At 40.5% G+C, this 24,950-nt stretch overlaps 2 protein-coding genes across 3 annotated transcripts; both read right to left on the reverse strand.

The window, feature by feature from the left end:
* Nucleotides 1–818: 818 nt before the first annotated feature.
* apba1a (amyloid beta (A4) precursor protein-binding, family A, member 1a) lies at nucleotides 819–15,138 on the reverse strand. Of its 2 annotated transcripts, none has more exons than XM_058070132.2 (13): nucleotides 14,966–15,138; nucleotides 10,408–11,959; nucleotides 6,995–7,093; nucleotides 6,881–6,920; nucleotides 6,321–6,466; nucleotides 5,744–5,776; nucleotides 5,396–5,482; nucleotides 4,384–4,569; nucleotides 4,061–4,240; nucleotides 3,350–3,562; nucleotides 3,146–3,265; nucleotides 2,935–3,075; nucleotides 819–1,622 (listed from the first exon to the last, which is right to left on the reverse strand). In XM_058070132.2, exons 2-13 carry the CDS (start codon nucleotides 11,899–11,901, stop codon nucleotides 1,551–1,553), a joined length of 2,811 nt encoding a protein of 936 aa, XP_057926115.2. In that variant the 5' UTR covers nucleotides 11,902–11,959; nucleotides 14,966–15,138; the 3' UTR covers nucleotides 819–1,550. The 2 variants fall into 2 exon arrangements, with proteins under 2 accessions (XP_057926115.2, XP_057926114.2); XM_058070131.2 differs by having other exon boundaries at nucleotides 14,962–15,138.
* Nucleotides 15,139–16,572: 1,434 nt separating this feature from the next.
* ptar1 (protein prenyltransferase alpha subunit repeat containing 1) lies at nucleotides 16,573–24,071 on the reverse strand. Its single transcript, XM_058070141.2, has 7 exons — nucleotides 23,926–24,071; nucleotides 22,703–22,872; nucleotides 22,316–22,382; nucleotides 20,943–21,047; nucleotides 19,964–20,216; nucleotides 18,725–19,080; nucleotides 16,573–17,740 (listed from the first exon to the last, which is right to left on the reverse strand). The coding sequence occupies exons 1-7, from the start codon at nucleotides 24,009–24,011 to the stop codon at nucleotides 17,365–17,367; spliced, it is 1,413 nt and encodes a 470-aa protein (XP_057926124.2). The 5' UTR covers nucleotides 24,012–24,071; the 3' UTR covers nucleotides 16,573–17,364.
* Nucleotides 24,072–24,950: the final 879 nt, after the last annotated feature.

Genomic DNA, 24,950 nt, shown 5'->3' on the forward strand with positions numbered 1-24,950 from the left:
CCACAAGAGTTAAAGACGTTATAGCTGCAAAGAGTAAGAACCGGTGGTTCATACGTGAGTAAAAGCAGGTGAGCCAATACGTTTGGCAACATAGTATACAGTATCTGCTATCCAGGAGGCAAAGTTGACAAGGAGCAACAGAGATGGTGTTAGTGAGGGTGATGCACGTGATAAAGGTGAAGACAGAAGTGGTGGATGAGGTTTGAGAAGAAGCATCCCAGATGTTTTGTGAAGTGGTTTTCAATCAGCGCCACGTGATGCTGAACTAGTCCGTCTTGTTGTTTTACTTTACCAGCATCTTCTCTTGCCAAAGAAACGCTATTTAGCACTGACTCACTCTCTGCCGGCGGAGGAGCCATAATTTGTACGCTAGTCCATACACATATTCACCGCTAATGGACGTAACCTTTTAGGGATAGTGAATAGATTTTGTCCACCTTTAAAGCCAAAGCAGTAACGAGCATTTGTTGACGTGTAGTGGTAGTAATAAGTAATACGCAACATGACTACGAGCACATACAAGCTTTGTGATGACCGCTGTGATGCATTTATAAGTCCAGGAAAAAAAAAAAACTTACAATTATTGTGGTACAATCATCAGAGGGTACATTTGGAAAAGCAACATTCATAACTCCAGCCATGTGACAGAACATTCATGTGTAGGAATTCATATATGCCTCGGAAAGATAAACACCAAGTGCAGTAGCATCTTGGTTAGCATCATTACTTCGTCCCAGAAGGTCCGACTCTAACCCAAACATACTCTAACCCCTTGGAAATAATTTAATATCATTGCGTCGTCCTCACCAAACTGATATGTTTTATTTCACGGTTTCGATTCACTGCTAACACATGAAAATGTCTATCTTCTATACATTATGAAGAAAGAGCATTGAGAAATTGAGAACAGTGTGATCCGATTTGTAACCAGCCTGATTACACTGGAAGACATGCTGTACAGTCTGAGAAGCTGCCTTCTCCTTCTGTCACTGTGCTACATCTTCTATCTGCAGGATGTTCTTGATTGTACGACGACAATAAGCCTCGTTCTCATCGTCTGAAGTGAATTTGTTGAACTGGTGTTGCTGGTTATTTACCAAATAGTTCATTTAGTTTGGTGAGAAACCGTTTAAGATGTGCGAGTGTTCTGGGAAGTGGAGCTTACAGACACTTTTTTTTATTCTTTTTTGGGATTCGGGCGCACATGGCTGGGTGTCAAATGTCTCGAGCGGTAGAAGAAAGTTTTGGGAAGCACTGCCCTTCAATAACTTGAGGTGCTAGACGGCAAAGTCGTGTCAAATGTGAAATATAAGGTACAGCAGGGCCACTTGTGAAACGTCATCCTCATATTGTCATCGTAAATGTGCAAACAACTACATAAATACATAAAAGATCCCATTGGTGTAATACGGTACAATGTGGGCTCCGGAAACGGACTTTGGTTCATCACCAGCGGACAGACGTTGCAGGATGTGTTTGCTGGTCAAAGCAGAGAGGCAGGTTGGGGAAGTGGTAAAAGGAAGTGTCAAACCCACCTTTTCGTCAGCTATTTAAATGTAAACAGGCTGTTCCTGGGCCGTGAGCAGGCGGTACATAGCTGCAGGCATTGTCTTCATGTGGATCTGAAACACGACAGCACACACGGAAGCAACACTTTGTAGTCAGTGTAAAGCCTGGATAACAGTGGAAATATACTGTCCTCTCAAAACAACCATTCATTGCTAAACCAGGGTTTTTTTTGGATGGCACCACATTCTAAAACTGGAATTCCACAAGAAAACTAAACTAAATGTAGACAGTATGTACACATGGCACCCATCAACATTCTAGAACTGTGATTTTCAAGCACTGTGCCGCGGCACACTAGCGTACCTTGAGAAACCGTGGAATTACCCAATATCACTTTTTATAATTAACATTTATTAATCATCATTTGCAAAATATTATGTCAATAGCCATTATGTCAATAGTATACACGGACCCAAATATTCCAATTGCATTTGGTTTATTTGCTCAAACGGAAAGAATTGAACAGGGATGGAATATTCCTTTAACCAATCCGATTGAGGTATCTTGTACCCGCTCAAACGGAAATTTGTCAGGGTGCCTTCTTCTTCGTGGTGTTTTTCTTCTTCTTTTGTTTATTGGCGGTTGGCAAATAGCTTTGGTGTGCATTAACGCCATCTGTGGAACAGAATCTAAACCCTTCTATACGCTATTCACAAGTCCACTTTTATTAAAAAAGAAAATATATATCTATATAAAACATGTCCTGAGTTTAATTATAAAATATTATCAAGATTGAATGTGATCTTTTCCTGTTTAAATTGATCCCGGGTGCGTTCTTTCAGCGCATGCTCAGATATGACGTAACACGCAGATCCAGACGTTCTTCACTTTTAAAAATGGAGGCCAGCAATCGGCATTAGACTAAGCAAAGTTTGTTTTTGATTCAAACTAAATTTCAAGACTGGACAGATGAAAAACTGGCAATACGGAGTTATTCCAACAAGTGGAAGAAAAACTCGGGGAAGCCGGTATCACGTGATGTTGATGTTTACGTTTTACTGGGCATGCCCTATTGACTATTCTGGTTGATTTTCACGGCGCATGTAGACAAGAGATTGGAATATTCCTTTCCATGGATACCATTGTTTCCCGAAAGGTCATTTGGAAAGAGAAAAAGTGGTGATGTAAAAACATGGCTACTGTGGAGTGTCTGTGGTGTAAAGACTGGCATAGCAATGTAATATTGGTCCGTGTGGCAACACCTACCTTGTTCCTCCCGTAGACTTATTGATGCACGTGTGAGGTCGTGGTGACATTTTGGAACATTTTTGGTTAGTGGTGTGCCACAAGATTTTTCCAATGTAAAAAAAACATGCCGTGGCTCAAAAAAGATTGAAAAACACTGCTCTAGAACATGCAGCTCACCTCTCCCACCGCATTGGACAGGATATGAACAATCTTTTCATGGGGTGTGGCCACAACGCTCTGGCTGTTGATCTCAATGATGCGGTGACCCACTCTAACTCCGCCCCTTTCGGCAATCCCGCCACGCATGAGACTACAGATCTGTTGAAGGGCAAAGCACCTTTAGTTCGATGCTGGACATTGTAAATGAGGAAATATGGAGACTGCTCACAATGCCGTTCTGGACACTGAAGCCCAGCTGATAGCGGAGGTCTGGTCGCCTGATGAGTACCGTGGTCACCGGAGGACATCGCACCACGTTCATCTTGATGCGGGACTGGTTTTTGAGACCCTAAACAAGATGTATTTTGGATTTTTTTGACAGCTGAATTACACCGTGGAGCGATATATAGTATAGAAACAACAATCCGCATACCTTAATGATACTCTGACAGGTGGACAGCGGCAGACCCACCAAGCTGGTACCGTTGATGGACATGATCTGATCACCTATGTTCAGTCTCCCCGACCTCTCTGCCGGGCCGCCGTGCATCATGTTGGCAATGATGACAGTCGGCAGGATGGAACCCCAGCCACTCTCCACGATGACCACACCAACAATCTCACCTTTAGCTTTTTCCATGAACACCTGACGAACACATCCCGTATGGATCCGGTCATTGTGCGAACGGCTCCATGAGTCCAGAATATTTTTTACGTCAAGCCCACTTAACCAGTATCTATCCATAAAACCAAGACAAATGCATCCTACTCCATGCTATGATTATATGCGTAGGAAGTTTTGCAAGGATTGGTACACCAATTTAAGAGTTTTAGCAAAAAATGTCATTTCCATAATGTCGTAGCAGACATTTGGTTTGTTTATTGTATAAAGTCCAGGAAAAAATAAGCATTTTCAAGCATAAGAACGGCCAAATGACTAAAAATACAAATATAAGGCATTCAGAAGACTGGTGATATTTAGTATTCTACACTGGCCACTAGGTGTCAGTAATGTTACATTGATGAGACTATAGCCACCAGACGATACGCTGTCCAGAAAAGAACTAGGAACTCAGCAGTAGAAACTGACTGGAAAAAAATGTGAAAAATTACGCAGATGGCCTATTTAAAGTTAAAGTCTTACATCTTTGCAGTTTTCCGACTTGGAGAAGTGAATGAGGTCATCATTGTACATGTCCTGCGTGTTGAGCAGGTCACTGTATTCCTTCTGGCTCAGGTCCTCAGGGTTAATGCCGTTGGCCCTCAAGAACTCCTGGTAAGCCACACTGAAGGCCTGCCCAATCGACTGGGCAATAAGCTGGGCCTAAAAGAACAGGGATGACAACGCAGCATATTTAAGACACGTGTGCGTTATAATTAGCGTAACAAATCAAGTTCTCAACGAGTTCTACAGTCCAACCTTTTGACGAACATAAGTTTGTCATGAACTCCTTGCTATGTACTTACATCCTCAGATTCAAAGACGTGACATATCATCTTGTACTGCCGCTTGGTGTCGGACTCTGGCTCGGAGGCCTCCATGTGTTCTTGAGAATCCTGCCGAGGCATTCGACGCCGGGCCATCAGAACCACAATGTTGCCGATGTCTGCAATATAAGAAATGGTCCGCAGAGGATGGTCCATCATGGTCTCCTGTGGGTGAAACAACCAAAACCATCCTTATGAGACAGAAATGAAAGATTAGAAACAAACCCAATGGTGGAATTCAATGTTGTGTATTTATACACTCAACCGTGATAATTGTATTCTCATAATATAGAATTCAATGTTAAATATTAATGTCAAATATGGTTTTTAACATTATTAGAGCACTATAGACGTGTAGGTGTTATACATCGTAAAACACATATAATCACCTTTACACTCCTATTATTCATTGTTTACACCATGTTTCGCAACTATTATGCTGCAGGGACTCGAGCTAGCAAGCTGGTGAGCTAACCATTCAGCCTAAAACAAATTTCTTCTAAACTTAAGAAGTTAAAACATACCACTTCCACACTGGATTGGAGGAGAACCTTTTTTTCACTCAATCATATCAGACATGCCATGGATGACCTCGTGTAGTGTTAAGGTAATATAACGTCTCAATGTTTAGTGTCATTACTGCTGCCTAGTGACCAGAATACTACATATCACAATATGTTTTGACTAATTATAGACCTTAGTCTACCATCAATCAAACAACAATATTGTGAGGGACAACTGTATTTACTGTACTACTGCATAATACTGTAAGTCACATCTGACTTTAAGTCACTTTACCAGCCAGACAATGAAAAAAAAAAGAGCCACTTATAAACCAAGGCTTTCACAAAATGACACCAAAACCTGTGGATCGATTACTTCATGTTTTGTTCAATAATCTTAAAAAACATGAGCTCATGTCGCACGTTTCTTATAACACACACCAAAAAGCTCGGTTTTACCCTCCCACACACAAGCATAGCAATCATACCTGAGAATCTGCATTCAGTACTTTAATTCTCTGGGTGGAGATGAAGAGATCGACCTCCGTCATGGGCTGGGCTTCGTCTTCAGGAGCCTACATACACATGAAGGAACACACATCCAAATCTACGAATGAATAAGATGCAATTTTTTCAAGCTTAAGTTTACACTCTTTGACCTCACAGATAAAGCATAATATGGTGCCCTGCAACAGTGAGGTCAATTTGCATACAAGGCATAAAAGTGAACAAATAAGCCGTAGAAACAACGATGGTCAAATAATATTTTCCATGACTGTAAATAGTAGCATGCAGCACATTTTGTGAAATATGTGATAGAAGTCAAGGTACTGCACCTTTTTTCTGGTCTGGGCTATTTTCTGGGCCGTCTGCCAGACATGGAACAAAGCAGACGATAATTGGTTAAGACAGTGCAAGTACATTTTTACACACAATGTATTCATGTATTTTATACAAACAGAGTATACAGAGAAGCAATCTGGCAAACAGACTGAACTATGGCATCACTACTGTGAATAATACACACGGCAGTGTACTAGGCATGATTAGAACTGCATATTAAGTGCTTTTCAAGCACAGTATAAACCTTGCAATTCTTTTTTTTCATCACTGCTGTGATGTTAATGTCAAGGCAGAAGCTGTAGTAGTTTTACAAAATTATTTGAAGCTAGAACTGCTGTCATTATTTTAACTCGAATTTTTTGTTTTCATATCAATTTGTGAAAAAAGTAAAAAAAAAAAAAGGACTAACGGGTAAAATTGGGATTGGCGCAACAAGACCGTAACGAGATGGCTTCTTGCAGGTTCTTAATGACAGGCAACACAACAAAGACTTGCATACAAGAACCAACAAGAATGGCAGGAAGAGGTTAGTGGCGTCTTACTGCGTAGCAAATAAAACACGAGCGTTACCTTGATGCGACTGACGGCCTCCTGCGCCTGCATCATGCGAATGTTCTTTGAGGGCGTCTTGTCTGACAGCAACTGAGTGGACCCCAGGTAGTTGGCTGCAAAGATTATGCCATCAATCAGGTCCTCTGGGTCACACGGGCCTGGGACTGATTGGGAGAAAACAACTCGGTAGAACCACAAATAAAAGGCTTGTCTATAGTCACATGACTAGAAACATGGTGGAGTTGGAGAAAATGTCTTCATTTTGTACTTTTAAGGCAGATGTGTACAAACTTTTTCCATCCATCCATCCATCCATCCAGGGAGGCCTCTGGGAGGCATCCTGAACTGATACTGAGCTACGTCAGGTTCTTACCCTCTCTCTAAGGGAGAGATGTGAGGTCTGCACGCTAACCACTAGACCGCCGTGCAGCCTATCCACATCATTTACTTTCAACACTGTTTGGTATGTCGGTTCTAAAGTGATGGTTGGGTTCATTTTTTCAACAAAATGCTAAATATTTGTAATTTTTGTGTGAATTTTTGTGCATCCAAATACTATGACAGAGAGGAACACTTACCTTCAACGTATGTGGGGAAGGATGCAAGACTTCTTCTGGACTATGAATAAAAATGATGAAATATTAGGATTTGGTGAATAAAGTGAAAATATGACAATGACACGGTTACATCACCTCTTTACTGGAGGGGGACAATTCAAAACTGTCATCTGCTAGTAGAAGTCTGCTGGCTGATTCGGCTCCAGGAGGAGAAGGAGAACCAGAACCAGGAGACTGTGCAGAGGAAGAACAACAAAAATATGTATAGTTCTACTGAAAGAACTGGAAAAGACCGACATTGCAAATGACAACAATGTAAAATACAACAAATACATATCAGTGCTATGTAGTGTTTTCTCTGTATTGTATTTTTTTTTTTTTACTTTACTTCCGTTGTGATACCTGTTTTTTAAGAGCACTTTTGTGCTGGTGAGGGGGCGGAGCCAAGAGACAGCGAATCAGGCATTTTTATACCGGTCTTGGTTGGAATGTTCTACTGTCACAGTTACGCCACAGTTACTGTGTTCTTTGTTTTGTGCTGTACCTTGGTTTAAGTACAATACCCGGTTAGTGTACAATATGACGCATATTGTACAAATAACCTTGTTATGTTATTGATACAGTGTATGAGTGCAACTGTGTTGTTAAGGTATTTTCATCATACAAAGTCCTAACTAACATAGTTCCGCCCCCAAAAAAGATGGTGCCAAAAGTGCCAAAAATGTCAACATAAAGCATGTTTTTAATAATTTTACCATACTATACATGCCTACAACAATTCTACATGCATATATGTACATGACGTATGAAAGGATAAATTAACATTTAAACTTACTTTTACCTTGACTGAAGACTTGATGCCGTGTTGACAAAAACAATATGGCAGCGAGATCAACACAGACCCCACCTTTGTATTTTTCTATGAGTTATTTCTTTAATTGAGTATCAAAATGCTGGCACTTGCAACTTTATTTTGCAGCCGTGATCAATCAGGAAAGCAATTGAATTCAAGAAATAACTCATAGCAAAGCATGAAGATGGCATCCGGAACCTTAAATGTTTATTTATCACTTTCATCCATCATTTTGAATTGTTGTTTGCATGTAAAATTATAATTGCTGAGTTTTGTTTTAACATATTTTTTTGGCTTTCTGCGCCCGTTGTGATGTAACGGTTAGTGTTCTGGACTTTGGAGCGGACGCCTTGGGTTCGAAGCTCCACTAGTAAGCATCATCGGTATTCGTCAGGAAGGGCTCAAGCCAAAAATCAGTATGCGGATAAAAAAAAAAAAAACCTGCGGTAGTGACTCCTTAATCAGGAAAAAGCCGAAAGAAACAAACTCATTTTTTGGCTTTCTGCAATGGATTATTACTTATTGGATGAGGTGTTTGTTCTTAATTTTAATCTGCCCAGCAACAAACAATTTCACATATTTCACATATATATGTCAAATGTTCATTAATATGTATTGTCCCTTTCATAAAAAAAATCAGTTTAAATCTAGCTTTCTATCCATTGCTATAACAAATATATTTTGGGTGAATTGATCATGACAAACAGCAAACAGCAAAGAAGACTTTCTGCTGAAGTAGTCATGACAGTACTCATGACAGTATTGTAGTACTTGAATAATCCCCATGTTAAAATAGTCCATGATAGCAAAAAACTAGCCAACCTCTTCTTCATCATGTTGCTCAGTCTGTTGCTGCCTGGCTTGGTCCTCTTCAAGCTTCTCCACTTGATAAATCCAAAAGTTTTCCATGGCTGTCAATTATGGTACAAATCCCGTGGAAGGTCCAGCATATATAACCCGGGAGGACGACGGCACACAGAGAGTCTGCTCCTCAGGTAACAGTGGAGTATCCATTTCATGATGGAATCACCTGTCAGTCTGTCTTGTTGGCCTCCAATGGCATTGATGGCTTCCTGGAGCCATTTCACCTTTACCTCTCAAATGAGCACTACTTTTTATATGTGTATATGATCGACTCTATAGACATATATCATAGCGTCAAATCCTGTGGTTGATGGGAATTGTTGACGTTTTATTCAAAAGATGCAGGTGCTAGGTGTATGCTGTCACCACCCTGTTATTAGATCCTTACTGAATTATTCACCATTAACCTTTCCATCCCTCGCTCATACACAATAAGTCATTTCGAGGACGTAAAGCCATCATTCATACTTTAATAGGATTTTCAGCACAAATAAATGAAGTCATTTGACAGAAATATTGTTATATTATTCAGTGTGTACTTGCACATGCAGATCCTATTGGTACACCCACAGTATTGTGTAAAAGTCTTAGCTTAGTGACACCTTTTAGCAATTCTGCAACCACAAGGTAAAAAAGTAAAATCAATGGTAGAGGAGATATACTGTATAAACACACAGTAATATCTTGCACCACTTTGAGCTTCAAAGTTCTTCGCGTCACGCTTTCAAAAATCTATAATATATTCATTAATAAATCATGCTGTTTAGTGGTTGAATACAGCCAAAAAATATTAGTCAAAACATTTTTATATTTTTACAAATATATTCATTCATTCATTCATTTTCTACCGCTTTTCCTCACCAGGGTCGCGGGGGTGCTGGAGCCTATCCCAGCTGTCTTCGGGCGTGAGGCGGGGTACACCCTGGACTGGTGGCCAGCCAATCACAGGGCACATATAGACAAACAACCATTCACACTCACATTCATACCTATGGACAATTTGGAGTGGCTAATTAACCTAGCATGTTTTTGGAATGTGGGAGGAAACCGGAGTATGCACGGGGAGAACATGCAAACTCCACGCAGAGATGGCCGAGGGTGGAATTGAACCCTGGTCCGCTAGCTGTGAGGTCTGCGCGCTAACCACTAGACCGCCGTGCCGCCCTTTACAAATATATATTACAAAAATATTGTATATTTACAAAAATAATCCATTCACAAATAAGGAATCCTATGTGAAAATTGGAACAGCAAAGTTCTTGAAAGTCGGTCCCAACCCTACAACTGTAAAACTGTTCCACAAGTCAAGTTATGCACACAAGGAGGGAAAACTGACATCTCTGGTGAGTAGATATACATATTTTTTTACATGTTTAATTTTTTTTTTTAATGCATAAATAATGCTTCTTTGTTCTAAATGATATTTTAGGGTAGAAGTTGTCTGAACCCTTCATCACAGAACAGTTTTATTTTCACTTTTTTACTAATGCTCAAAGTCAGGCGTATCAGTGAGGATGTATTGGAAGATAAAGGGTTAAGTGGATGCTTAATTAATGCTTCATTAATAACACTATCCTACGGACGTGGCAGTTCCTGTTGGCTGGACGGTGCAGTAGGTACTGATGCCATGGCAGAAAGGTCTGAATCTCATGCAGGGTAATTGCCAATGTTATTAATTATTATTATGCACCGGTCTCTAATAGTTTGAGTATTTTATATTGTCTAAGCAACATGAGAGGGATAAAATACTACACAGCCCTCTAGGATAAAAAGTCGCACCAAAAAAGAACAGCAATGTTACGTGAAAGCAACGAAATAATTTAGTACTCACTTCTCCTCCAAGCGACGTTTGCAGGTCACACTCTGTAGTGGGGCTGAGGTCTTGCCTCATGACCCAAATAGGCTCCTTGGGTTCATCAGGAGTGTAAGGAGATCTCACCGCTCTGGTCTTCACCTCCTCGATTGCCTCCTTGATGTCCTTGATGGCCAGAGATATAGCATCCCGCTTCTCCTGACTATTCCCAACGGCTGCCGTCTCCTCTGATGGACTCAAAGTCCTTTTTTTAGCCTGCTGCCTCTGCTTGGCATCTGTGGCACTTTTATCGGAATGGGTTTGGTCATCTGATTGGAGCATGTCAGCTTGCACACATTCATTTTCTTCATCAACGGCATCTTCGGTAATACGTTGAAGACTTGTAGAGCTTTCCTTGACCTCGGCCACGTGGCCATCCACGTCTTCGTCCTGCTCACAGCTGTCAGCACGGGGGTATGGGGCGAATTCCGCCTCTTTTTCTGGACTGTCAGACTCCCCGTCAGAGCGTTCGTCGTAATGCCGCAGACGGGAGCCCACAGCCTCTTGCTGGTGGTAGTCCCCTCCTGCGGCCGGACCATCCAGTAGACGAAAGTTAGCCCTTCTCTGCTGGAGCGACTCTCTGTCCTCGGCTCCTCCGTCTGCTGCTGAAGAAACCAGCGTAGGAGCATCACAGATTTCTTCATACACGTGCTCAGAGAGCGAGTAGATGTCATAGGGCTCCGAGTATGCTTCTTCTGCAACTTCTGCATCCAAATTATCCAGGTTTCCTCCAGAGAAGTTGGGAGATTGAGTATAAATGTAGTTGGAGTACCCCAGGGTCGACGTTGCATTGCAGTCCTCGTGTCTCTGGGAGTCAGACTGGGGGTCATACGGTCGAGGTGCCAGTTGGCGCGGGTGGTTTGAATGCTGATGGAGAACTTGTTGTTCAGACTCTGATCTCTCGGTGTAGCCGTCTGCCTCGGGACGTAGCGGAACCCCGTAGTTCATCGTCTCGTCCTCCAGTGACACCATCAACAAGCTATCATCGCCCTCGGCCCGGTCTGTATGGGTGTGAAAACCGCTCTCTGTGCTCGCGGAGCGGGCCAATACCGAATCATCCCTCTCTCGATCATCTTCCTGGGACGTATCGGCGTGTCGCGCCTCTTGTGCTAAGAGTTGTGCTCTCTCCATCTCTCTCTGCTGTCTCTGTCTGTACCTTTGCTGCTGGGCTCGAACGCGGGCCTCACTGTCTCCCTGTCTGCGGTAACGTGTCACCGCAGGGCGGGGAATGGGCTGCTGGGCCTGCAGAGACTTTGCCCCATGTTGCATCTCCATGTCTCGCTCTCGTGGTCCGTGTTGCGAAGGCTCACCGGAGGCTCCGCAGATGCCACTTCCTTCAGTTGGCGTGTCACAACGCTGGTGTGTTTTTTCTTGGTTGGGGTGATTGTGGGATCTGCTGTTGTGACGATGGCAAGGCGGCGCATTGGACTCCGGCTTAAGCTCCTTGCCAAGCTCTGTCTCCTGGGGATTCATGGCTGTCTGATGTTGGTTGGGGCGGCCATTCTTTTAACAAGCCAACATTTTTCAAGACCTGCATAGGTTGTAGAGAGAGAAGGTAAACATTATATGGTTCATTCATAAAAAACTCTAAATTTAGCTTTGTCAAATAGGTGATGCCGTCATCATTTTTTTTTTTCTTATCGTGTTCAGGGCCACGAGTGACTTCGGGTGGGGTACACCCTGGACTGGTCACCAGTCAATCCCGGGACACTTACAGTATGTAAAATTTATAGTGTGTATATGTAGAATTTATAGTGACTTATAAAAAAAGTATCTATTAAACATGAATAAATCAAACCAAGAATAAATTAATAAAATGGAGGGCAGTCATTAGCATTCCATTCAGATGTAACAAAAGTCATGGACAATATATAAAAAAGAAGAAAGATATCCTCTATTATATATGTATTTGTTTATAATTTGATTGTATTGTTTTATTTATTATATCATATACATCTATTGTTTGTGTTGACGGTATTGTTTACCATATAGCCAACACTTTTTTAGCACTATTTACATGTTATTTTGACATTTCATTTGTGATAGTAGGTAGAAATTGTTGCATGAAAATATGTTTATTAAGATTTGGTTTTTTTAAAACCCATTGCAAATTCAGTGACTGAGGAAGATGATTTGATATTATGTATTCAGGCTGTCACAAGCTCCAAAAAGACACAAACATGCAGCAGCGGGATACTTCCTGCCGTCTTTGTCCATGTCCACGTCTTTTATCTTACCCATCCTCTGAGTAGGACACTGAGTGCATGCTGACAACGACTGAAAGCCTTGCAGCAGTCGGGAAGTTTCATCTGCGTTAACCGAGCATGCATATTTTGGGAATGTGGGAGGGCATGGAGAGACACCACGCACACATGAGGAGGAGAGCATGCCAACTCCACACAAAGATGTTCCAACAGAGATGACGATAGCTACATGGCAGATCACAGTTGCTATTTTTGTTTTTTTTGGGGGGGGGGGGGCATTTCCATTCCTTTTCTTCAAAAGGAACTTTTGGTCTCCTGCACTTTTCACCGTCCAAAAACAACGATATATCCGCTGGAGACGGGTCAAGCACTAAGACCATTGAGGTCTGCTTAAGCTGAAGACTGTCGCCCTTTCAGACCACCCACAAGCTCATTGATTGGCTCTGCCATTTCTTCCTAGAGTGTGATCAATTTCGCCACCTCCTGTGATATTCCCGAGTCAACTGGACTCGCCCACCACTGGGTGGGTTGGTTGAAATTATTCTACAGACAAACTACATTTTTTTAACATAAACGTCTGAAAACCGGAAATGATTACCGCATACGTCAGCAGCCAAAAGGAGGATCCTTATTATAGTTTATATGCCAAATAATTAGGGGTGTCACGAGATCTCGCAAGAACAGGGCAGCCAGAAGCCAATCAAATTGTGAATTACGGGATACTATACTATATGATATGGAATTATCCATGTGCAAGACATTAAGTGCTTTATGCACACCTTGCAATTCAACCTACCACAAGTTGTTCTATTTATGATGCTTACATTTAGCTGAGCGCTAACCAATTCAAATTCATAACGCACCTCAAACGTAGAAAAAGATCTGTGTTGACAATTTAGTGACATGTTCACTATATTTACCAAGTAGGTTTGTGCATTTAAAGCGAAATGCAGGAAGTGTTGCTTGTGTCATGCAATGATTCTGCTATTAAATACAAGCGGAAGTAAACGGTAAAGTCAAGTATCCAACGTGTAGGCGAACAGGAGTGGAACGCCACCTTCGATTGTGCATAATCCCCTCCACAATGCAAACCCGGGTCTCCTAACTGTGTGGCCTGTGCGCTAACCACTCGGACCCCATGCATATACAACATATAATATAGAATTTTTACATTTGTTCAGTGTGTTCAAAGAGTGACACACATTTTTGTTGAGCGAGAGGCCATTTTGAAAGTGCATTTTGACATTTAAGCGACAAGAAGTCCAATGAATTATCACTGTCATCTGTTGCTGCCATTAATGTCTAAACCAGTGGCAACAATAGTGAGTACACCTATTAAAAAAATGCCAAATGAGACCCAATTAATCATTTTTTCTCTCTGGGGCCATGTGACTCACTAGTGGTACAAGGTGTTGGGTGTGAAGGAAGACCTTATGCGGGTCAACAGAAGTTCAACATGGTACTTCACAGCCAAGAACTCTCTGAGGATGTGAAAAAAAAAAGAATTGATGTCTTTATAAAGCTGTTCTATGCCAAGGGTGGCTACCAATTCACACCTTCAGCCTCTCCGACCAACACCAAACATTCATTCACGTTCAAATACCAGTGTGGGCAGCACTGGAAGCAAGGTGGGTGAAGTGTCTTGCCCAAGGACACAAACGGTAATTGAATGCGATCCTTCACAAGCGATAAACAGGAAAGATGGCCATGTAAATGCAAAAATATGTGTGTACTTTGAATTGATGTAATTGAGTCTTATTATTTTTGCTTTTGCAACAAATACATCATGCAAGGCTTTCCATAACAAATTGAAGACAAAAAGTGATATTTTAATTTTTTAAGAACTACAGTAAGAGGACCTGAATTGTAATATTTGACACCCAATTGTTGAATGGATTTAAAATTAGCTAAAAATGGCTTACCTGCCATTTTGAAGAAGCCATATCCTGGGATAATCACATGACTGTCACGTGTTTCCTTAATGTTTCCTATACAGTGCGTCAATTAGAATGAGTTGTGGCTTTTATGAGTAAAAAGAGCATGGAAAGATGTCAGAATGATGTGAAAATAATGAACATTTTTATAATATAATATAAACAGTGTTGGTTTTCAACAATATTGTGTGAAACGGTGCTTTCACCTATCAAACGTGAATATTAACGTATCTTCAGCATCTCAAACACCCCCCCCTGCCAACCACCATACACAATCAGATCATACACAATCATACACAATCAAACTGAAACAACGACATCATCATGTCTTCACATCCACAACCATCATATCATGACTCAAACATATTTGACCCAAAAAGAACCGCACCACTCACCTACCTTGCTGCTACTAGCTTCGTTTATCTGCTGTTAGCTTCCATTAGCTTCGTTTAGCTGCTATTAGCTTGTATTAGCTTCCATCGGTTTGTATTAGCTGCGATGATGCTGCAGGTTGAATTCTTCTGAGCAGAACATCATCATCCTCCATCTTCCCTGGAAGCGTGCGCGCGCACACGCGCATTCACCAGCGTCCACCCCCCCCCTCCTCTCCCCCTTCGGGTGAATGTCGTGGGACACTTCCTTTGGTTTGGTCACGTTTATGTTTTGGATCAACTTTATTTCAACAGACAAGACAATGTTAAATAGAAAAACATATCTACATTGTGAATTTGTTCTCTTTAAAAATGGTATCATCCATGGATACCTTGTACCTTAAAATACATTTTTTTACAAATGATATCGTCCATGTACACCAACATGTTAACTGACCATTTAAATCAAGCAAAAGATACCGCATGTCTGAAAATGTATATGCTAGTTCAGAATAACTTGCGTTCAAAGACATTAAGTAATTTAAGATGCATTCACAGTTCAAAGACATTAAGTAATTTAAGATTTATTCACAAGTTTTGAGTGTTCAATATATATATTTTCTGGGATTTCCAAGTATAATTAATGCAGCAAATTGTTCTCCGGCGGTAAATAAATATCACAATTTGTGCTTATTTAGACCACACGTGGTGTCCGTGAATGCCCCACACTGCAAGTTGTCTCGTGACAACCAGGAAGTGTTGAACTAGAAACGTGTTAGAGAGCTATAGCTTGACAGGCTGTGCAATTACGCTAAAAACATCAATGCAATTAATAAAATAAATTAGTTACAGCCGTTATCGCGCTACTTTAAACCCTGACATCACACATGTACAATACATCGTACACAGATTTTCACAAAAATGGGTATTCATGTACACGCACACTCTTAATAGGTGAAATGTAAACAAACAACAGACAAACAACAAGCAAAGTGAGAGGCAGATTAAAGGTCCTGTTATTGTTATTAAACTTACCTACTGAGTTCATCGGGAAATAAGTGACATTTTTGTTGAAGAGCTGAATCTTGATTTTCTTGAAGACGTTTCACATCCAGGTCCAGGGCCAGTTGTCCTCATTCAACTACTCAGATATACCATGTGCTGAAAATCTTTACACACTTTCTCTTCAAAACATTTTTCAATTTGTGAAACAAAATGTGATCATTAAACTTGTTTGGTGCAAACACACAATGTTATTTAGCACTACAGATTATTCAAACTGCAGTTCGGTATCTTCCGATTTCACTGATGTAATTCTCTTTTGCACTAGAAGTGAAAAATACGAGAGTGATGTTCAGCATCTTCACACCTCCACCACCATCGCGCATCTGTGTTACGTGAGGTGGATCTTACATGTATGGCACACCTGGTATACAACATGGCAAACCCAGTATGCAACACAGTACACCTGGTATACAATATGGTTCGCATGGTACATCTTCACATTGTATACTTGGTACACATGGTAAGCAATACGCCACACCTGCTATATTTAGTACCCTTAGTATACATAGAAAACAGAAGTGACAATTGATATAATATATGAAATAAATATTGTCATGTCAAATTGGGAGGTGTTTGATAATTTCTTAGCAATATTGAATGAGAATATCTGAAATGAATTGATATTCATTGCCACTGTATTGATTCAGTTATGTCACAATTCATCATTTATAAGAATGGACCCCATAAAACTGCTTCCATGTTTTTATATTAAGATTTTCTTTTGACCATCACTTGAGACAGACTAGCCAACAATGAATATCTAATACTTTAATAATGATAATATCATAGCCTGTCATGTGTGACACAACTACACGTTTTGCTCTTATCTTTATTGTACAGAAAGAAAAGTACTAGCATGATTATACTGTTAAAACACTTATCTCCAGAATTGTGTACAGTACACATTTTACAGTGGCTGTAGTATTGCATTGTACTGTAGTAGTGTGTCGTACCAGAAAAGGTAAGAGCTTTAGCGCCTTCAAAGTACACGTGCACTGTTAAAACACTGCATGTACTTCAACCTATTGAAGTACGTGCATAATTATGTTTTTGGCTGCACTTTGCTACATACTGATACATCTTTACAATGCATTATAAAACATTTTTTCTTCATATTATTACATGCCTACATGAACTAGATATGAATAGAATTAAGCAACATATATTACTCAGTAGGTATTAGAAGAAACATATAATTTTACTCAGTAAATGACTTTACAAGTCACAGTGGTGGAGATGAGGTTATTGAAAAGAATAAGATTATGTTGCGTTGTGATTGCTTGTTAATGTCACGGCTGTGTTCAAATACTAGCAGTTAGTCTGCGTGTAGAAAAGGAACATGTAAAAAAAGGATGAATCTTCTCAGAGCTCCTTACCGATGACTGTGTCCAACCACCTCTTGTAGGCCGAGGCAAAGCGTCTCTGCTCGGCATTACACGGGCGCTCCAAGATAACGCTCACAAACGTGCTCTCCGAGGACAGGTTGGGGAGGCTTGGAGGGTGGACACCTCTCTTCAGACGCTTGCTGTCGCGAGGATCGGGCGGCGATACGCCGTCTACTTCCATCACAGCGTGCCTTTGTCTGTTCACATCATCCCCCCAATCTCTACAGCCCGGAGCGCCCGGCTTCGGCAGGCCTGAGTCACCGGCGTCAGGGTGGAAACTGCCGCCATTGCTGTTCAAGTGTTGGAGATGATGCTCTAACCTCCACTGGTGCCACAAGTAGAAGACGTGCCGCCTGGAGGATAGTATCAAATAAGCTTCCTGTTCATGCACCGTTTACCCACACATTTATTTGTGGCAGCCCGCCATAAATACATTTACACCGTCACTAAGAATTTGGCACAACACACAGCAGGACGGCTATACTGTAGCTATATTTAGAACGTTTTCGGACTGTAATGTGTAGTGTGTGCATTTTCCCAAAATAGAATTGCTTGCAAATGTATTAAAAATAAAGTGCACTAGTGTTCCCAGCCTTTGCCACAGAGGGTAACATTGGGCGAGATGTTTCTACAGCTTAACTTGAGTCCCTCTGTTGTCAATTCAGGTGATTGGACACGATTTGGAAAGGACACGCATACAAGCATCAAGTCGAAGGAATTGACTGTAGGGCTCCCACAAATACGGAGAAGGGTACAAAAACATTTCTGCAGCTTTGAAGGTCCCAATGAGCGCAGAAACGGAAGAAGTTCAGAACCTCCTAAAACTGGTCGGCCGTCTAAACAAACGAAGAGACCGGCGGATAAGGGCTTTAGTCAGGGAAGGAGACCACAACACAGCTCCAGCGTTTATATGTGAAGAGGTGAAGCTTCCAGAAGGACAAGCATCTCTGCAGCCATCTCCCTGGAGTTTGGACTCCCAGACCACGAGAAACTAAAGTCACTGGTCTGATGAGACAAAGCTTGAAGTCTACGGCCGGAATGGTAGGCATCATTTTGGGAGGAAAGCAGGCATCGCCGCACAGAGCGTCTTTACGACAACTCTTTGAAAATGTACATGGACATTTTCATCCAGCCTGATGGAGGTTGAAATCGGCCAAAAATAGGTGTGCCATATTAAGAAAAAATGCTGCCAAAGGCTATGAATACTTATGTAAGTGTCATTTCTATTTTTAATACTTTTGCATGCAAGTCAAAAAACCTTCATGTTTTGATTATGGAGTGTTGATTTTAGAATCAGGCTGTATGTAACATAAGAAAATAAAAATGTCTATCCTCACCTGTGACTCCACAGTGTCTCATGTCCAGGGAAAGACTGGATCAGATCAGTGCACAGTTCCATCTCCTGGTGGAAGAGCTCAAATAGTTTGGCTAACTTAAGCTCCCGCTCGTTTTCATCCAGTCCTTCTGTTCCTGAGAGCTCTCCATTCGCCTGAAAGTTGCTGGAATGTAAGGGACAGCTGCTGGGGACGGTCCTGGACGGATGCTGGAGTGAGCTGCTGTTGCTCGGAGCTCGTGTCTGGGAAAACTCGGCAATTAGCTCCTTGAGCAGGAACTGACGGTAGTGAAAGCCGCTGTGGTCTGACACATGCATTGACACCCACTGACCCATGGAGGACAGCTCATCGTGGAAAACCTGAGTGGGAACAAAACAAACCCATATGGAGAAGTACCTTCAGATGAGGACTAATTGTAGCTGGCAATGTGATACTGATCAAATAGTAAGAGTTATAAATAGTTTATAACAGTGAAGCAGATGGCATTTATATTTTTATAATATGCTCTACAACAAATAAAAAGGAAAGGTTGGAAATAAATTCACAAATAAGAATTTAATAATGGAAAGCTATGTATGCGCAAAGGACATGTACAGTAATTCTATGTCATTCTCTGGGTGACTTATCTCTCTCCCTGTAGTTAAATCAGGGGTCTCAAACACGCGGCCCACAGGCCAAATGTGGCCCGCATGACACTAGTTTGAGGCCCCCGCCTTGATATGAAAGTTTAATGTTAGTACGGCCCGCGCAAGTTTGATATGGATGCTGTATGGTATCATGTACCCAGAAAAAATTATTACGTTTGATTAATGTTCATGTTAAAGGTTAAATAACTGTTAATTTTAATCTGAAAAAAATCATTTGTCTACCCACCAAACTATATATGGTTTCTTAAGTTCATATTATTTGCCGTTTTATTGTTATTATTATATTTACTTATTACTGATTGATAGATTTTCTTTATTCTTGATTTGTTTATTTATTTATCATCTTATTTTGTGTAGAAAAATAAGATATTTGACAACAGTGGAATGTTTTATCAGAGCTTTTCTTGTAGAAAATCAGAACCAAAGCAAAGTTTATTCATTTTTCCGTTTTTGTTGTTTTTTTGGAAAACCTAATGCGGCCCAGTGTCACCCAGACCCTAGCTCCAGTGGCTCCCAAGTAAATTGAGTTTGACACCCCTGATTTAAATGGGCAGTAAAAAAAAGTTGAAATGAGAAGGACGAGGCCTCTCCATACCTTGACGTTGCCTTTGGCCATGTGTTGCAGCACCCATATGCGGTGGGACCATGCGTTGTAGTTGCTAGGATAACGACAAGCGGCGTCAGAGCAGACCGTGAGCTCTTGCTGGAGTGTCCGAGCCAGTTGCTCGCTGAGCTGCTGACTTCTTTCCGCATCGCCCTGCTCTGCTTCACCCCGCTGCTGCTGCTGCTGCTTTCCACTGCAGTCCAGGGCGGAGAACCGTCGCAGGATTTGCTGCAGTACCCAGCGTCTGAAAGCAGGCAGCGGTTACATCAGTACGTTCCGTACGAGGAAATCACACATTATGTGAAAAAAAGTTACATTCAGTTGTTTGTTGCAGCCTGCCACAAATACATTTGGACCACCACAAATACATTTTGCCTGCCTGTGCATGTAGTTTGTCGTTCCACCTCAGGTTACTCTGTTTCTTAACACACCTGGCCTGCTAGGGAATAAAACGTTACAGGAGGGATCCTCTAGTTTCTGCTTTTCAAAAAAAGAAACTCTCATAAAAACGACACGCATATGCGTCATGGACAATTATGCAAAGTTAGTGAACGGCCGATGAGTGTCGGTCAATCTCTCGGTCTCTGTCTTTCAGTCAGCTAACCCCACCCGCCCACAGAGCGAGGTGCAATGATAGGATAAGCCAGGCAAGCACGGAGAGTACCGCCCTGCAAAAGGAACAGTGAACTGACTCCAGCCAATCAAAAAAAAAAGGATTTACAACTGAACAGAATGAACGGGTATTTTAGGGGCGGTGACCTCGTTTATTCCGTTCACAAAAAATAACGAGTTCTTTTTGAGTGCTAACCGCTATTAGCAACCCAGACATAGTGGCTGCAGCCTGGGTGAACGGTGGCTATTTCGCAGGACTGGTCAGACGTAGACACTCTACTCTTTGCCATTATTGTCGTTACTTGTTACACCCAGTACAATCAGCAGTTTATTCCAGTGACTACACTGGCCCACTTACCGATGTATCCATGTCTCTGGGCTCTTGGGAAATTTAGTGAGCGCCAACTTGCCAAGGTAGAGGTCTTTCTCAGGGTTAAAAACTCCACACTGCAGCAACTCTTTCCTGTAAAAAAGCAGATATATCACAATAGAGCGGTGGTAGTCAACCGTTTTGTAGTACACATGCAAAGCAAGTCAGTACATGTACAGGCACATACTCCAGCTAACGTAAATGTTAACAACATGGCCTTAGCAGATATGATTCTTCTGGTACAAGTAAGAGTGACAAGTGTGTAGTAGTACGAGCAATACTTTGGAGTCCACTACTGTTATCATCTACCAGGGTTTGTCAAGCTCATTTTCAATGAGGGCCAAATCGCAATTATGGCTGCTTGTAACAGTAATCCCTGGTTTATCACGGTGAACTAGTCAGAGACCCAACCATGATAAGTCAATTTGCACAAAGTAGGAGTCTTTATTTAGAAATGAACAATTTTCATGCTAATTTGCACCACTTTTAATACCTCATGTCTGTTTATACTGCTCACACTGTTAATTATTTAATTTAATTGTTGTAAATTTATTATTTACTACTTTCTGCACCGGGGGTCCGAGAGGACTGGAATTTCATGTATGCTGTATGTCGAGCATGTATAGCATATTTGACAATAAAGTTGACTTTGACTTTTGAACTTTTGAATATTCATACTTAAAGCATACAGATTTACAACCTTTGAACATTATTACAGCCCATTGAATTACACCCCATAGTCACCTTTACACTCAAAATTACCTCACACCTTACACTCAAATTAGACATAAATAAGACTTGGTAGCATGGTTTACTGCTCCAACAGTCACCACACTATGTATTAAATATCATTACTATTAAAAAATTAAGTTTCTCCCTATTGCCTTTTTTGTTTTTTTGGCTTTTATTAGTGTGAAACATTTTTTTGACAATTATTTGACACAAACCTATGTTAAGTGATGCATGTTCTGGAGTAATACAAACACATGGGAAATAAATGCTTCATTAATTGATATTTTTAGTTCAAGTTAAGAAAAATAACAGAATAAAATACATTTGTTTATTAAATAGAAATCTGTCCCGCTCAACTTTTAACAAAGTTATTTGCTTTTGCTGTAAAGATCCATTGTGTGGATGTCATTTTTGAAACACCCTTAATCTGCGATTGGAATTCATCAAGGCTATGAACAATAAATGTAATTTTTTGCCAATTTACCGTTTGCTTATAAAAAAACACGTAATTTGACTTGCTACTGCTTTACGAAAGACCATTTTTACAGCACTAACATTTACGTGCATAGCATGTGTTTTGCCTTGATCTGATATGAGTGACACATTTGTAGCTGCCTGACAATCAATACCTGACATTCCATGCAGTGGTGAAGTCCGGATTCAGCAGCAACAGGGTAGAGGTGATATCCACTAAAGCTGAAGGACAAACAAACCGTATCATTTAACTAATTCAGTCATTATTACTGGGTGTGTCACAAGACACTCAGTAGACACACATTCACATGGTAATACATTGAGAACAAAATTATCCAGTTCATTTATTGTCTAATTAATTTCCGCCGTGCAGTTTACTACAGCAATATTATCATTAATACTTTTATACTGTAATAAAACTTTCTTATTATGGGCTTGATACACTTCTCATTATTTCAAATCTTACTATACGTTGACTGCACTTGACAACTTTATCAGAACACGATCTGGTGTCTTGTTCCATGTTGACTGGTGTCACTTACCTTCCCTATCCAGCCAATGTTTCCGCTGGCGGTACAACACCAGCTTGTTGTGGACATACGGCAGCAAAAACTTGACACACCAGCTCTCAACACCCAGCTTGTTTTCCACCAACACGATGGGACTGCGATTGTAGCGCGCCTCTGGACATGGAATCACACCTATTTCATCACTGTGGAAAGAAACAGTTTTTCCACATAGTAAACACACATATGATGTCATTAATTTATATAATAACAATGTAATACTATATATAATACATTCAAATAGTATAATATTTAAGCATTATTATATTACAGCTGCGAATCAATTAATTAATGGTGCTGATACCAATTCATCGACAACTATTTTGGCAATCGATTAATCATTCTTTGATTTGAATATGCATATATTGTGATTTCAGCTTCTCAAATGACCCAACCACTAACTGTAGGAGTTTGCGTCATATTCACTTTGTCCATCTATGGCCTAATCGATTACTCCATTAATTGAAACTGCTTGAAGCTTCAGATTAATCGACAAACAAAATGATCATGATTGCAGTTTTGTGTAGATTTGACTGACTGAAACTATTTGACAAACATTTATATTTGTATTATTGAACATTTTTTCCACGGAATTTCCAAGCGGTAACTTAATGTTTGAGCACTTATTTGCTCTGTCAGCACAAATGTTCTATTTCTGAATGTTGTTAAATCTGATTAATAAAAAATAAATACATAATAATAAATAATAACAACAATAATAATATAATTACAATTAAATGGTTAATAAAATAATAGTTGCAGCCGTATATAACATATCAACATATATTTTATAACATTATCAATATGTATATATATTTGTTTTTATTTTGATGGTGCTAAGTAGTATATCATTGACAGCTGATCTAATATTTGGACTTTTTCGTCATTCTAAATAAATATTTCATTGCATAATTTGCGTATTATTTAATGATTCAAAGAGTCTCTGGCATGGACATAATTTAGAAAGAATTAAAGCACAGCCAATAAATACAAGGTATCCTCGTCTGCTTAAATTGAAAGAAAAAACACTTTCTGAGAGCCCATTAAGTAAAGTAACGAACAAGACTTTTCCTTAGTGAGGTGCGTTTATGTTCAGGCCCTTCGAATAAGCTGCTGCTTCCACCGACTCGTTGGATGCAACACACATCATTTTAATCATACTTTATAGAACTTTTATAATGACAAAACGCCACACTTACATGTTCGGGTTCCTTTTGAAGGCGTTCGTGATGTCTTTAACAACTCTCTGGACCAACACATCCACCTCCTCCTCCGACTCCGCCATTTTAGGTCACCAAATGACGTAAACAGGTCAATGTGTTTCCGGGTCAAATGACAAGGACTACGGAGAGCCAAAATGATCAAATTATTTAAATCGATAACAGTGGCGTTTAGCAGGCCACGACGCCCAAACCAAGGCTGCATTTTCATACGTCTACTGAGTCTAATTTATACGTCATAACTCGTTTACTAAAATAAGCTCTTATTTACACGACACAACCCCTTGACGAGTCTTTATACGCCACTCTACTTAGCAAAACCGTCTATGTCGAGTAAGTGAGCATTTTCGTCCACAAGATGGCAGTGTAACTCTTTTAATTAATCAGAAGCCGCACGTTCTAAGTAATGTAATAAAGAAAGTAATAAAATCTTAAAATAATTGTTTTATAGCAAATAGAGATGCACTTGGACTGAACGTGGTTTGGTCATAAAGAATAAAATAACGTTGTCATCTCATACCGAACAAACAAAAACACTCCTTTTAAACAAGCAATTATTAAAACCACTTGCAATAATGCTAATTAGCCATTGTTCGACCTTAAGAAGGTTCGAAGTAAAGTTTGAAACTACAAACGGAAAAAATGGGAGCAAAAAACGTTTTCATGCTTTTTGCATTGTTCAATTGTTCAAATGTTTCCCACTACAAATAATGAACGCTTTCCATATGAGTAGAGCTTCCTGCCACTTTCTCCAGGGTGAATTTCTGATCAAGCTTATTGGCCAATTCGAAAAGTGGAGGCGGGATCTGGTTTCTAATTGGCTGTAAACTTTGTAACGACATGTCCGTCATTGAGAGCATTGAGTTGCATTCAGAACACAGCCACCCATTCACAAGCGTTTATTGAAGTTTTTTGTTTCAATTGGTTTTGAAAACTCCTTTTTCAAAATATTCACACAATCACCACACTCAAGTTCTACATTGTATGCACAATGACACACTTTC

Source organism: Doryrhamphus excisus, linkage group LG3 (assembly GCF_037039965.1).
Source record: "Doryrhamphus excisus strain RoL-2023G ecotype Guam linkage group LG3, RoL_Dexc_Guam_v1.1, whole genome shotgun sequence".
NCBI lineage: Eukaryota > Metazoa > Chordata > Actinopteri > Syngnathiformes > Syngnathidae > Doryrhamphus > Doryrhamphus excisus.